This window comes from Botrytis porri, assembly GCF_014898465.1.
Source record: "Botrytis porri strain MUCL 3234 chromosome Unknown BPOR_004, whole genome shotgun sequence".
Lineage (NCBI taxonomy): Eukaryota > Fungi > Ascomycota > Leotiomycetes > Helotiales > Sclerotiniaceae > Botrytis > Botrytis porri.
In genome coordinates, this window is record NW_024066078.1 from 1,730,425 (window position 1) to 1,743,946 (window position 13,522).

The following is a 13,522-nucleotide window of genomic DNA, read 5'->3' on the forward strand; positions in this document are numbered from 1 at the left end:
AAAAAAGTTGTTTTCTTCTCTTTTAGGTTATCTTTGCCTTTGGATTATTTTTCTGCATTTGATTTGTGGTCTCTCGTTCTTCGCCTTTTCTCCTCATGAGTCCACGAATCTACTATAGCGACTACCCCGTTTATATTGTGCCATGACGCTTCTTCTTTTGGGTCAACATTGTCATTATCGATATGGCTGGCAGTTACATAAAATATGTTATACGAAAGATTGCAATGAAAATGATAGGATTGACCTAAGATTTTCAGCAGAATCGAAGGATTTGGTTGGCAGTTAGGAAGCCAAAATGGGATGAGGGCACTGTAGGGTTAGAAACATTCACAGCTACCCATAAAAAGTAATGCTGTCAAACATCAGCAATGAACACTCTAGACTTTCTCTACTCTATATTTCTGATGGTGGAATAGGAAGAGATTGATTTGTGACTCGATAGATAGATCAATAGATCAGTGAAGAGGCCCCAAGGTTGGAATGATCCACCAGGGGGGGTATCATGGTATCTGGATCTTGTAAGGCTGAGATTTGAAAACATTGTATGAGAAAGTTCACATGGGTAGGTGAGATATGATGGTCAAGCAAACTACCTACCTAGTAGGCACTAATACCTAAATAATAGATGAAGAGACGAAGAGATGAATTAAGGAAATTCCTATCTATTAGAGAACCTGGCCCAATGAATGGTTCCTGGCTAATATAAGGTTAAGATCGTTTGATACTAATAAACTCAATAAATTTGAACTATCAAAAATACACACAATTATGGTAAATGCCCCATAAAATTCCCTTACATAAGTCAATGTGGGGTAACCTAAATTGATTGATTTGATACGACGCGGTCCTTCCCAAACACGATTTCCCGTGACGCGAGGAAATGGCAAAACAATTTTCAATTGTTCCATTCCTCACTTACCTATAGCTAGCACCGTACTATATTCACTTATCTACAACGGGAAGAGGTGAGACCAAATGCATTGCCAATAATTCGCACCTTCCTCAAACGATTTTATGCCATTTGGCCGCACCATTCCTCCAGCACTTTCTTCACTTACTAGAAGTCTTTTCGCGCAACGCTGGAGAGCGCATCCTCATTCAACAATCTACAACACCAATGCACCAACTCGAGGAGCTTCATACTCTTCTATCGCAAACGCGATGTTAAAACGAGCGGTCAAAGCCAAGGCCACAGAGCCTCCACCTCCAAATTCCAAAAACGATGCAAAAAAGGCAGCAATTACATCAAATAATTTGACACGAAATGGAAATATTCAAGAGTCATTGAAACCTAAACCTTCGCAGGCAATTGGTGGATTCGTACAACCTCTGAGGCCAGCTTCAGCAAATGGCAAGTCGTTACCCAAGGACAGCCAATCGACCGTGGTATCAAGTGTCGGCGGCTCTCGCATGAGTTCGCTATTCAGTAGGGATGACGCATTTCAAGACACCCAGAATAGCAGCTATGATCTCGGGGAACTCGTGGACGAATTCAGCGAGGACGATGATATAGATTTCGATTACAGTTATACTTTGCCTACGCAACCTCTGTCTACTAATGCTTCCATGGCAGCACCTCCAAAGCCTACCTTTCCAACAATACCCTCGTCCCCATATGCCGACCGATTCAATGCGCAACGTGTCCCAAGTAGTAGCGCGCAGACTTGGTCATCTTCGCCACCTGCAAATAAAGGAACGCCGCCTGGAGCTCTAAAACGAAGAGAGCGAGAGCGAGAACAATTGGCGGCAAAGTATGCCATAGTCGTTGAAGATGACGAGGCACCAAAATCGAAACGGCGAACATTACCATGGATGCAGCAGAATTCAGAACAAGATGAGGTATCACATAAACAAGAACAAGCCGAAGAATCAAGTTCCGAAGGGGTTGGCTCATCTGCTACCCCGGTTTGTCTCAAATGTAAAAAGACCGGTCATTATGTCAACAACTGCCCAACCAATGGAAAGGGAAAGCCAAGTGAGTGGGATTTCAGCCCTCTGCCACATGACAAGAAAGACAAGCATATGCCGTGGAACTCCACCGCAACTAAGATTGCAGAGGAGAGGAGAGCGGTCAAGGAAATGCGAAAGAGAAAAATCGACAAGGCTGAAAAGGCCGCAGCGGAGACCCATGGGCGTACTAAGACTGCTAAATTGGCCCCGGTACATTTGACAGACGAGCAAACTCGGGTCAAGGACCTTGTTGTAGATCAGGGCAAGAGTGTCTTTTTTACTGGTTCTGCGGGTACTGGAAAATCCGTTTTGATGAGATCAATCATCGCTGCTTTGAAAAAGAAGTATGTCCGCGAGGGTGACCGAGTTGCTGTCACAGCTTCTACAGGCTTAGCTGCCTGTAATATCGGGGGCGTGACATTGCACAGTTTTGGGGGTATTGGACTGGGTAAGGAGGATGTACCTACTCTTATAAAGAAAATAAAGAAAAACAACAAAGCTAAGCTTCGATGGATGAGAACTAAGGTTTTAGTCATTGATGAGATCTCTATGGTTGATGGCGATTTGTTCGATAAATTAGAAGAGATTGCCAGAGGAATGCGTAACAATGGTCGACCGTTTGGAGGCATACAACTTGTGATTACAGGAGATTTCTTCCAACTACCTCCTGTTCCAGACTACAACCAAAAAAGTCGAGGCGTCAAATTCGCATTTGACGCTGCTACCTGGGGAACTGCAATTCATCATACAATTGGTTTAACAGAAGTGTTTCGTCAGAAGGATCCTGGTAGGTTGGATCTATTATATCTACTCAATCAAGCTAACATTCTATAGTGTTTGCAAATATGTTAAACGAGATGCGGCTGGGGAAGGTCTCTCAAGACACTATAAAAGCTTTCGTTGAAATGAAACGCGCTATAAATTATGAAGACGACTTGACAGCTACAGAATTGTGCGTATAAGTGCAGTATCAACCCTTTTCATTACTAACTGTCGTTAGATTCCCAACCCGAAATGAGGTCGAGAATTCGAACACATTCAGACTGCGAAATCTACATGGCAAGGCGTACAGGTTTGATGCTGTCGACTCTGGGTCGATTACCGATGAAGGGATGAGGGAGAAACTTCTTTCCAACATGATGGCTCCAAAATCGATTGAGCTGAAGAAGGGAGCTCAAGTCATGCTAATCAAAAATATGGATGATGGTCTAGTAAACGGATCACTTGGAAAAGTTGTCGCTTTTATGAGTGAAAAGTCGTTCGAGATCTACGATGCCAACCCAGATATACTCAACGAAAAAGAACTTTCCGATGCCGAAGAAGAAAACAACCGTCAATCGGATCTCGCAAAGTTCAAACAAACTAACAAGGAGCTACCTATCACTGGCGTCTCCAATCATGGAAGGCTGTTTCCACTGGTACGATTTTCCATTCCAGACGGAACTGTTAGAGACCTTCTTGTTCAGCCAGAGGATTGGAAGATCGAGCTGCCCAACGGAGAGGTTCAGGCGCAGCGCAGCCAGTTACCTCTTATTCTTGCATGGGCACTTTCCATCCACAAAGCACAAGGGCAAACACTGGAGCGTGTCAAGATTGACTTGAAGAGGGTGTTCGAGAACGGTCAAGCTTATGTTGCGTTGAGTCGGGCAACAAGCCAAGCGGGCTTGGAGGTTCAGAATTTTGATCCAAACAAAGTTATGGCTCATCCAAGGGTTGCAGAATTTTACAACAGCTTATATAGCGTCAACAAAGCTTTGGCACACCCAAGAGTTGCCAAAGCAGATCTACCAAGGATACCAACGAAACCCATCAAGCCTTTGCAAGACGATAATTTCTTCGACGAGGACGAGGAAGAGATGGCACGCCAGTTCAGAAGTGGCGGACGTCTATGAGAATCATGATGGTAGATCTTGGGGTGTTGCAGGAGTCACTGGAATTTGCTTAGATTTACTCGATTGGGCTGTGAAGGTTATATGGTAGGCGATCTATGAATAGGGTTTGAACCCGCCAAAACGGGATTGACTTTGCACGGCGCCATTGCTAAGTATGGGATGAAGGGACGAGTACGAGTTATACCCCTCCATCTTCATGTGTATTAAATTTACTTCCGAACAAATCACAAGGACTTCTTGTAAAATAACCAATACAAATCGAATCACCACCATCACCTATGCAACATTTACACTGTGAAGAATGCTCAAGATTTTAATATCGAAAATGTTCTCTCATGTTGTATTACCTACCTAGTACTCACCTATTCTCTATGCTCTACGCCACTATATTGATGGCATGATTGATTGCCCAGTAAGTTCGTTTCGTCTTGTAGGATCTACACCAAGACCTTCCTAAGAAACCTTGAAATTCACCCCGCGCTACCTATCTGTCTATCGATAAGGCGGCGGGGATGATACCTTGAGGCGGCGATTATTATCACTAGCTCTAAAACCCGATATAGTTTTTGGTCTCACCTCGCGCCTCGCTATCACTTACCCTTGTAAACTCCCAACCATCAGAAAGAAAAATTAACAAAGTTGTCAAGTTTGTCAAGTTTGTTTCACGAGAAACACTTTGAGAAACACTTTCTCTTATACCCATTGCACCCATTTCGAATCATTATTCCACCAATAATTCTCTCCATCTTCATTCATTGAGAGCTATTTACCCAAAACTACGCGCTTATACCACCCTCCATCTCTTACTGCATATCGCGAAACCTTCCTCAGCCAGTGGTGAACTGCCAAAGAAACGAAACCCAACATGTCGAACCAATTTATTGGGCTTACCATGTTGGTGACGTTGAGTTCTCCGCCTGGTGCACAATTGCGAGGTATCGTCAGTAGTATTGAACCGGGTAAAAGCTTGACTTTACGAGAAGGTTGGTGCTCACATAACGTTGGCAAACAAATTAATTGCATTAGCTAACACGAAGTTTCTCACAGTTACATGCCCATCTAATGGCAAATATGTCCCTGAGTTTACAATCAATGCGGCAGAAATTACGGAATTGATTGAGGCTCGGAATGAAAATGTCAAGCCGCCCTCTCCGGTCATACAACAGAAGCCAGCGGTTGTACCTGCGTCTGTTGCGAAAAAGTTCGAGGACCCGGCGATTCTGAGCATGGGAAGGAGACCGGGATCGGTAGCTTCTCCTGCAGCATCGGTTCAATCGCATTTCCAATTGGAGAGTGCTTCGATGGAACGCGATGGTTCAGCGCGAACTGTTATTGGTCGTGAGAATAGGCGCAAAGAACAGAATACTTCATCTACCTTACCCGATAGTTTGACAAGTCAGGAAATGCACGATCAGGCGGAGCTGGAGCATGAAGAAGCGGAGATGGAAGAACTCGATACAGAACTAGCTGGATTGTCGGTGGAGCCGGCTTTGGCCAAATCAGGTAGACAGCGAACTCGCAGGAGAAAGAATCAAGGAAAGAAGCCTGTAGAGCGTGTCTTCCAGGAGCCAATCGTTGGCCCTTCGAAAAATGCCCCCGGATCAAAAGGTTGGAGACAAACTCCTTTGCTAGAACCGGTCACTTCATTTCAACCATTTGCAACCTTGAAGAAGTCTCAGAGGAGGGGTAATAGAAATATGGATGAGAATGGATGGGCTACTGAAGAAGCAACCGACGTGCAAGAGATGGGTGATTTTGATTTTGCTGGTAGTTTGGCAAAATTTGACAAGAAATCTGTTTTCAACCAAATGCAGGCAGAGGATGCTATAGCAGAATCAGATCGCCTAGTTGGACACAATCGCTTACCCAAGGCAAAACCAGGAACGTACGGTGGAAAGAATCTTCATCCTACCGAGAATGTTTTGGATTCGCCCAACGGTGCGACAAAGGCTCCCGAACTTTGGAAGAGTGACGCTGATGATACCGACATTCAAGAAATAAGTAGTCAAAGAGGTTCAGGGAGTGGTAGAAATTCTCGTGCACGAAGACCAGAGAGTAAAATAGGCAACCACCACAGACCTATTTCGCGGAAAGGAAGTACTGTTCCAAGCTCCCAGCCATCACGGAATATCTCAGTCGCACCGTCAAAGCCTATGTTATATCTTGTTCCTTCAGATCGTCGATGTGAACCTATCTCGGCGCTTCAGATGCTTAATCTGGAAAATATTGCAGATGCTGAACTTGGCCTCACCGAAGATATGATGACTGAGAATGCAGGTCGTGGTATTGCTGAAGTTGGATTGTCGGCTGTGAACACTGGAGGTCGTGGCTTGACCCAAGGCAAGAAGTCTTCAATTCCAACGGTTATAGTCTTCGCCGGTAACAATAAGAGTGGACTCCGAGCTGTAGCAGCAGGTCGACATCTCCGAAATCACGGTCTTAACGTTGTGCTTTGCGTCCTCGGTCTTGAACGTGATTCTGAACTTTTAGTTGGGCTTAGATCTCAAATCAAAGTTTTCCGCAGTTTTGGTGGTAAAGTTTTTACAAAGACTGAACTTCTTGATTTCATTAAAACATCAGGCGCACCTATCGATCTCATTATAGATGGTCTTCTTGGTCTCACAATGTCGTTCGAAGAATTACGAACAGGTGATCAGGCTGCAGCTTACGAACTCATTGAATGGGCCAACCGAAGTAAAGCATCGGTTCTTGCCATTGATGTTCCTACGGGCATTGATCCCACGAGTGGAAAGGTCAGTGTAATTGATGGACGAAAATTATACATTCACGCGAGATATGTTGTTGCAATGGGAGCACCTAAGAAGGGTTTGTTAGAAGCAATGAGTATGGGTAAGGGAGTTGGTGATGAGGAGAAAGCAGGATTGGGAATTACAAGTGCAAACGCGAAAGCCAGTGGGGAATGGCAACTATTCGTTGCGGATATTGGACTTGGAATGGCAGTTTGGAAGAAAGCTGGTACGAGAGTCAGAAGAGGAGTGGAGTTTGAGGGCAGTTGGGTGTTGGGAATGAGATTTCAAAGTGGTGCTGTAGTTGCATAAATCTCGCGTCGAGTTTGAGATTGAGGTTCATTACTTAGTAAGCTAATTATTACATGGTGTGCGTGGATGGGATAGGATGGGATCAAAAGCATATATTTGGAGTGGAAGTGGAATGGGATTAATAGCATTGCAATGGCGTTCTAGTTGTTGCATATTTCTAGCAGGGGTTTGCTGCTTGGCTAACTGGCTGGTTGGCTTTGGGAGATCAGAAGATGGAAATGAATGAAATGAAATGACAAGGTAGTAATAACTTACTTGGTCTTAGATGAGATGATGATATTATGGAAGAGGGGAAATGGGGATTAGATATAGATAGGGTATCAATATCAATATCTTTGTTTTATCGGTGCAATACATGTGTTATTTTGGTCCTTTCGTTTTGTTTTCGGACTACTAGTAGTGGAAGTTTATCTTTCTGCTACGTGAGATTGATACGCATTAGTTCTGCGATACATATACTGCGATGCAAAGTGAAGGTGTTGAGTTCGTGAGGGATTTGGGTGGTTAGATTGGATTGAGTGGTTTGTATAAATGTTCCGTGTGGAAAGTTCTCATCGAGCTTTAGTTTGGTAAATGCCCCGAACTGCGTTCTGAGTGGAACAACGTACGAAGATGTTGGAGTTGGAGTTAATATATGTGTGTCAGCCAACAGTGAAATACCAACATGCTGGTTTGCAATTAGTACATAGACCTAACTCCCGTTTCATTCACCCATTAATTCATTCATTCACGAAAAGACACTCTTCCCCATCTCTCTTCTCAAACCCCCAAACAATCTTTCCCCAAAACACCCAAAAAAACCTTCCGCAAATATCCCATCCATCCCACCATGTCCTTCTCCTCCATGTTCACCCAATATTTCCTCCCCTCCCCCCTCTTCACTGAAAAGACGTCCCCTCCCAAAAAGGCAAAGTCCTCGTCACCGGCGGCAACCAAGGCGTCGGCTTCGAGCTCATCAAAATGCTCCATCCCACCAACGCCACCATCTACATGGCGAGTCGCTCTTCCTCATCCGGTGCATCCGCCATCTCCGAAGTCACCGCGAGCGATCCCTCCAAAGCGGAAAATCCCATCTTCCTCCCTCTCGACCTCATGGATTTCCACAGCATTCGCGCCGCGGCTGAAACGTTTCAAAAGCGCGAGGATAAACTTGATGTTCTGTGGAATAATGCGGGGATAGGAGGATTACCTACGGGCTCGAAAATGAAACAGGGGATTGAGGGACATATGGGGGTTAATGTGGTGGGGACGTTTTTATTTACGCGCTTGCTGCTGGGGTGTTTGAAGAGGGCGACGAGGGAATGTGAGAAGGATGGGGTGAGGATTGTGTGGATGACGAGTTGGATGGCGGAGGGGAGGAGTCCGGATGGTGGGGTTTGTATGAGGGATTTGGAGAGGGGGGGTACGGGAATGAGTTTGTGGATTATGCGGTTTCGACGGCGGCGGGGAGGAGGTGGGGAGGAGAGGGGATCTTAAGTATATGTTTTTTTGTTCTTTCTCATCATCTCATATAAGATTAATTTCCCCACCTCCTCTTCCATCCCTCCTCCCCCCATCCCTTTCCCCATCCCTCTCCCCCAAACTAACACCCCTCCCTCCCCCCTCAGCTCATCCAAACCCCTGGTAATCTTCAAACCCAAGCCTACCGCACGCTCGCCCCCACCACCAAATTCTCCATCAATCTACTTCTGCACCCCGCCAAACTCGGTGCCGACACTAAACTTTTCGCCGGACTCAGTCCTTCACTAACTTCGGCATATCAAGGCGCGTTTATTGTTCCCTGGGGACGCGTGCAGTCGCGCAATCAGCGCGAGGATATCTATGCTGCGTTGGAGGAGGGGAGGGGAGGGGAAGGAAGTGGTGGGAGTGGTGTGAGAGAGTTATTGGGGAGGGGGGTGTAGGGATGTGAGGGATTTTTCTGAAGAGGGGGTGAGGTGGTGGGGGGGATTGTAGGTATGGTATGGTATGGTATGGTATGGTATGAAGAATGAGAATGAGAATCGAGTTCTTGGGTTATAGGTTGGGGTTTACATCTATCTATCCACTCAACACAATGACAATCATCAATCTTCCAATCATCAATCTTCCAATCATACATTCAACACAACACAACACAATACAACACAATGCAATGCTCACAACCTAACTCAGCTTCCGACTTAATTTGATTTCAATCCACACCACATCATAGCACTCACTCACTCACTAATTAACCCCCATCAATCTGGCTTTATATACATACTGATTATTCATCGCTACGGAGGTATTAAGCTTAATCCCATGATCCTATAATCCAATCGGTCTAATTCAATTAGTCCATTCCAATCCAATGCAATTCGATGCAATTCAATCTAATCCCACACAATGCAATTCCGCACAACGCAACAAAATCTCATCCTTTTACCCATATAATACATCAACCCAGCCTAATCCAAATCCATTCTAATCTCTCTATCTATGTACATCACCACCCCCTCTTCGCGCGAGCGAGCTATTCTTAGGATTTCTGTTTTCGCCTCCTCTTACTCTTACTCTATTAACCATCGTATTCCTATGATCTAGTTTCCTGGATACCTACCTACAAGCATAAATCTCAACGTCAAGTAACCCAATCCCATCCAACCCATCTTAAACCCAACCCATCCATCCATCCATCAATCAGCAACCCAAACCTCCACCCGCCCATCACGACGCACTCGCCCAAATACTATGATTAACTCTCGCGGGCAACTTCCTCCCCTTCAACCTCTGATCAATAAGCCACAGACCGACTACAAATTCATCTCTCTCCAACCTGCCATATCTTCTTTCCTTATCACGTCCCCAATATCCCTTCCCATGAACCAATTCCCAAACCTCCTCCAACACATCTCCACCCAATCTACTCCTCTCCCACAGATCCTTCACCACGATTCCCGGTACCGTATCCACCGCGCTTTCAATTTCCACCATTTCCCCACGATGATCTATCGTGTGTGGAAAAAGACCTTTATTACTAGCCCAGAGAGCTTCATATCTTTTTCTTTCTTTCTCCGTAATTTCATCTCTCCATCTCTTTCGGTTTCCCTCATCATGTTTATTCGGATGTTTCTTAACCAAATGCTTCTTAGCCCTTCTCCGTTCCCCCTCTCCCTCTTCTTCCCTCAATTCTTTCTCCGTTTTCGGTTTCCGCATGGTAGTTTTCATGGTCGGAACTCCATTTGCTGATAAAGTGCTCTGAGGAGGTGTGGGTGTTCTTGAATGCTCGGAATGGAAAAGTTTCTTGAGTCGTCGAGGGGGAGGAGGAGCTGGAGGTTGAATCACTCCGGAGGATATAGAAGGAGTGGAAGCACGTGATGAAGCAAGATATCCGGCCACCATAGCATCGGAAAGGGTTTCGGCAGTCATGCTCGGGGCGTAATTGGACGACTGAAGTCGTTTTTGCTCTGCTATTTTTGCACGCAGGGAGGGAGATTTAGGTTTAGGTTGAGAAGATGCGGATACAAAGGAATCGTCTGAGGATCCATCATCGTCCGCATCGTTATTGTAGGATTGCCTAGACACTGGTGGTCTAGACAGCGGTGTGGGTTTGGAGGATCTACGTGGAGTTTTTGTGGTAGAAGACCGCCTTGGTGATTGAGTGGAAGATTCCAAGACTGGTTCGGTTCTGTCGGCTGTTGTCAATATAGGAGATTGCATTGAACGTGGCTGAGGCGCATGCATGGGAAGGTGTGTTGATTGGTCCTCCGATGCAGAAAGATTAGCAGGTTTGCGTCGTGGGGGTGGTAAAGATGGCTTCTGCGTTGATGTCTTTGAGGATGATTCGATAGACTCCGGAGTATGAGAGGATGTAGGTCGAATAGATTGTAGCGAGGGTTTTACTGACGGTTTCACAGGCAGTGGTCCATGAGAAGAAACTGGCCGGGTGAGTTTTTGTATTGAAGGTTTTGTAGAAAGTTTAGGTGTTGGGCCATGAGAAGAAGCAGGTCGAGTATTGTGTATGACAGGCTTCCGCACTGGAGGTTTCGGAGTTGGTTTTGGACCTTCGGAACCAGTCGTGTGGGAAGAAACGGATGGAGGCTGTACGTCAGAGTTCGAGGTAGGTTTCGAGAGCTCAGACACTGAAGCTTGCGTAGAAGAAGGCCGTGGATGTACCACAGGCTTCGACTTCGACTTCACTTGCTCAGAAATAGTGGCTTGCTCGGGAGCAATTCGAGGTCTTACTAAAGATTCCGAAGCATGAGAAGAAACCGGTCTGGCCAGCCCTGCCGGTTTCAAAACAGGTACAGGCGCATGACTCGAAGCCGGTCTTTCCTGATGCTGTCTATTCACCATCTCATTTCCTCTATTACTCACAATTCCTCCTCCCTTCTTCACTCCCTTATCCGGTCGCTCCCACATCTCCACCAAATTAGACGTAGGAGGGATACTCGATAAATCCACCCTCCTATCCATACTATCAATTGAACTCGCATAACTCTGTCTTCTACTCGGCAATGGACTTGCCTGTTTCCCCATTCCCACTCCCATCCCATAATTTTGCCCTGCATGATTTGGACTACTGTCCCTACTTCTCTTTGCCGCCAAATTAGCCGCCATAAATGCCGCCGAATTATTTTTCGCCTTCAGACTGGTTTCCGATGTACCCGAAAATGGAGGTAATAAATGCCCATTCGGTCTTTGGTTTCGTTTTTGAGGGATTCTCTGTCCTCCCTGATACTCCAGTCCCCCATTAACACTCCCCCCATCCGTTTCACTCTCCCCTGTCCTTTCCCTCCCTACTTTTTGATATCCATATATCTGCTGCCCACCTCCCGTCCCCGCATCCATGACCGAAACCTTAGACGGACTTCTCGCTATCCCTCCTCCATTATTCGGGGACACTCCCCCTCCAACCCTCACCTTCGTAGCAGCCGCCAATGCCCCATCCTTTCCCCCCAAACCATTACCCCCCAATTGTGTTTTCCCCGCAAACTTATTCGGCACCGCCGGCGTCGTCTTGCCCTTCGCATTCGAGAAAGCCAGCGCCGCACCCGTCAACGCCGCATTCTGCACTGCGCCTGTTCCTCTCCCCGTTCCCGTTTCTATTCCCGCTCCTCCTGTATTTATATTTCGAAGCGAATTTGTACTCGGATTATGGTTTCTATTGATCCTCTGCGGAGAAGATGTCGTCGTACTCGAATTTGAATGCAAAGTTGAATCCGATGCCGATGCCGATGCTGATGCTGATGCTGATGCAAAATCCCTAGGGGCAGATGTCGCTGCGGTATCAGAGTGTGAATTCTTCGCACCCGTGGTTTCCGGCCGAGTAATCCTTCCCGGAGTCGTACTACCCGTCCTGCCATCTAAATTCGCGTCTGCCATTGTAGCCATTGTACCAGTAACTGCGAACTCTCCACTGATCTCCTCTCCTATCATATGCAATGCAATGCTAGAATGCATCCTTCATTCGTAAAGCCCGCGACGCAAAAAATTGATGTTTCGAGATCATTGGGACGGATACTGATGCAATGTATTTCGCGGCTCCAGTTTCGTGAATGTTACAATCTGGCAATTTAGATAAGTAGGTAAGTAGGTGGGAATAGGTATGTAAGGCACTCGTATCGATGCCGACCATACGTATTGTAATATTCGCAGTATAGTGGAGTCCTTTGATGATCCCGTCATAAGATCATTGCTTATGAAACCGAATATTCCATCAATTCCATCAATTCCACAGCCATCAGAACCTGACAATCAATTTTAAATATTTATCAATCTTCCTGTAAAAAAAACCTAACAAAGCGAATACAAAAATCCTCCTCATAATCAAATAATCAATCACAGTCGCAATAAACCTTATGCACCCTAATAGGAGATCTAGGTATTAAACTTTCATCCATCCACGTTTGCAGCCATCCGTCCAGCTAATTATTGGTTCCAGGTAGTAACGCTAGGCATGGCCCGCAGCTCAGAGTCTCAGACGCATTGTAGTAGCATGAAAGCATCCCCTAAGCTCAGTAACCAAGCCTAAAAATAGATTAACAATGGCAGGCAGGTTGAAAGAAATAATTCCTTCCATTCCTCACCAATCCAGCCCTATGAAAAAAAAAGAAAACAATTATATCTAAACAATAACAACAATCCATCAAAACTACTTGAAGATATACTGAATCCATCCATTTGTCATTTTTGTAATGATTTTATATTTGATTGGTTGTTAAGTTCACTCTGATGTACATCTCACCTAATCTTCTTCTATATACTACTGGTCCGTATATCTGATTACCGATGTATCCATGATTTGATATAGATGAAGCATTTCATTAGATACAGCATCTTCAGAATCCAAGAATGATTTTCATTCCAAGTTTTTAGGCCCGTCACAATCAAATGGATTTCTGGAACGATAGTATCACTTCTACCATGCTTTCCTTCACGCACGCACGCACGCACGCATGCATGCATCCATTCATTCATTCATTCGCCATGATTCTCATATTTGAGCTGGCATGGTTATTACGAAAGAACCCAAGAAGTATTGTTTGTATCTTCGATTTCTCTGCATATTCTTATATTCTATTTCCTCCCATTCCACCAGGGTAAGTATTGGAGAATTCCAGCCAGTATAATGTCAACCTCATGCCAATGCCCTAACCATCC

General features: G+C 45.4%; 4 protein-coding genes across 4 annotated transcripts; 3 read left to right on the forward strand and 1 right to left on the reverse strand.

Moving 5' to 3' along the window:
• The first annotated feature begins 851 nt into the window (after positions 1-851).
• EAF01_003460 (uncharacterized protein) lies at positions 852-4,111 on the forward strand. Its single transcript, XM_038911714.1, has 3 exons — positions 852-2,737; positions 2,785-2,902; positions 2,951-4,111. The coding sequence occupies exons 1-3, from the start codon at positions 1,015-1,017 to the stop codon at positions 3,840-3,842; spliced, it is 2,733 nt and encodes a 910-aa protein (XP_038772949.1). The 5' UTR covers positions 852-1,014; the 3' UTR covers positions 3,843-4,111.
• Positions 4,112-4,453: 342 nt separating this feature from the next.
• Positions 4,454-7,250, forward strand: EAF01_003461 (uncharacterized protein). Its single transcript, XM_038911715.1, has 2 exons — positions 4,454-4,825; positions 4,890-7,250. Exons 1-2 carry the CDS (start codon positions 4,708-4,710, stop codon positions 6,899-6,901), a joined length of 2,130 nt encoding a protein of 709 aa, XP_038772950.1. The 5' UTR covers positions 4,454-4,707; the 3' UTR covers positions 6,902-7,250.
• A 611-nt stretch (positions 7,251-7,861) lies between these two features.
• On the forward strand, positions 7,862-8,802 carry EAF01_003462 (uncharacterized protein; the record flags this gene model as incomplete). The annotated part of the gene is made up of 2 exons (XM_038911716.1): positions 7,862-8,275; positions 8,509-8,802. The coding sequence occupies 2 exons, from the start codon at positions 7,862-7,864 to the stop codon at positions 8,800-8,802; spliced, it is 708 nt and encodes a 235-aa protein (XP_038772951.1).
• A 784-nt stretch (positions 8,803-9,586) lies between these two features.
• On the reverse strand, positions 9,587-12,298 carry EAF01_003463 (uncharacterized protein; the record flags this gene model as incomplete). The annotated part of the gene is made up of 1 exon (XM_038911717.1): positions 9,587-12,298. The coding sequence occupies one exon, from the start codon at positions 12,296-12,298 to the stop codon at positions 9,587-9,589; it is 2,712 nt and encodes a 903-aa protein (XP_038772952.1).
• Positions 12,299-13,522: the final 1,224 nt, after the last annotated feature.

What these genes read in the sequence shown, in the direction of transcription:
- EAF01_003460 (XM_038911714.1), top strand. Translation starts at nt 1,015, where the DNA reads ATGCCATTTGGCCGCACCATTCCTCCAGCACTTTCTTCACTTACTAGA. An exon ending in GTTTCGTCAGAAGGATCCTG is followed by an intron (nt 2,738 to 2,784) that starts GTAGGTTGGATC and finishes AACATTCTATAG; the next exon opens with TGTTTGCAAATATGTTAAAC. An exon ending in GACTTGACAGCTACAGAATT is followed by an intron (nt 2,903 to 2,950) that starts GTGCGTATAAGT and finishes AACTGTCGTTAG; the next exon opens with ATTCCCAACCCGAAATGAGG.
- EAF01_003461 (XM_038911715.1), top strand. Translation starts at nt 4,708, where the DNA reads ATGTCGAACCAATTTATTGGGCTTACCATGTTGGTGACGTTGAGTTCT. An exon ending in AAGCTTGACTTTACGAGAAG is followed by an intron (nt 4,826 to 4,889) that starts GTTGGTGCTCAC and finishes AGTTTCTCACAG; the next exon opens with TTACATGCCCATCTAATGGC.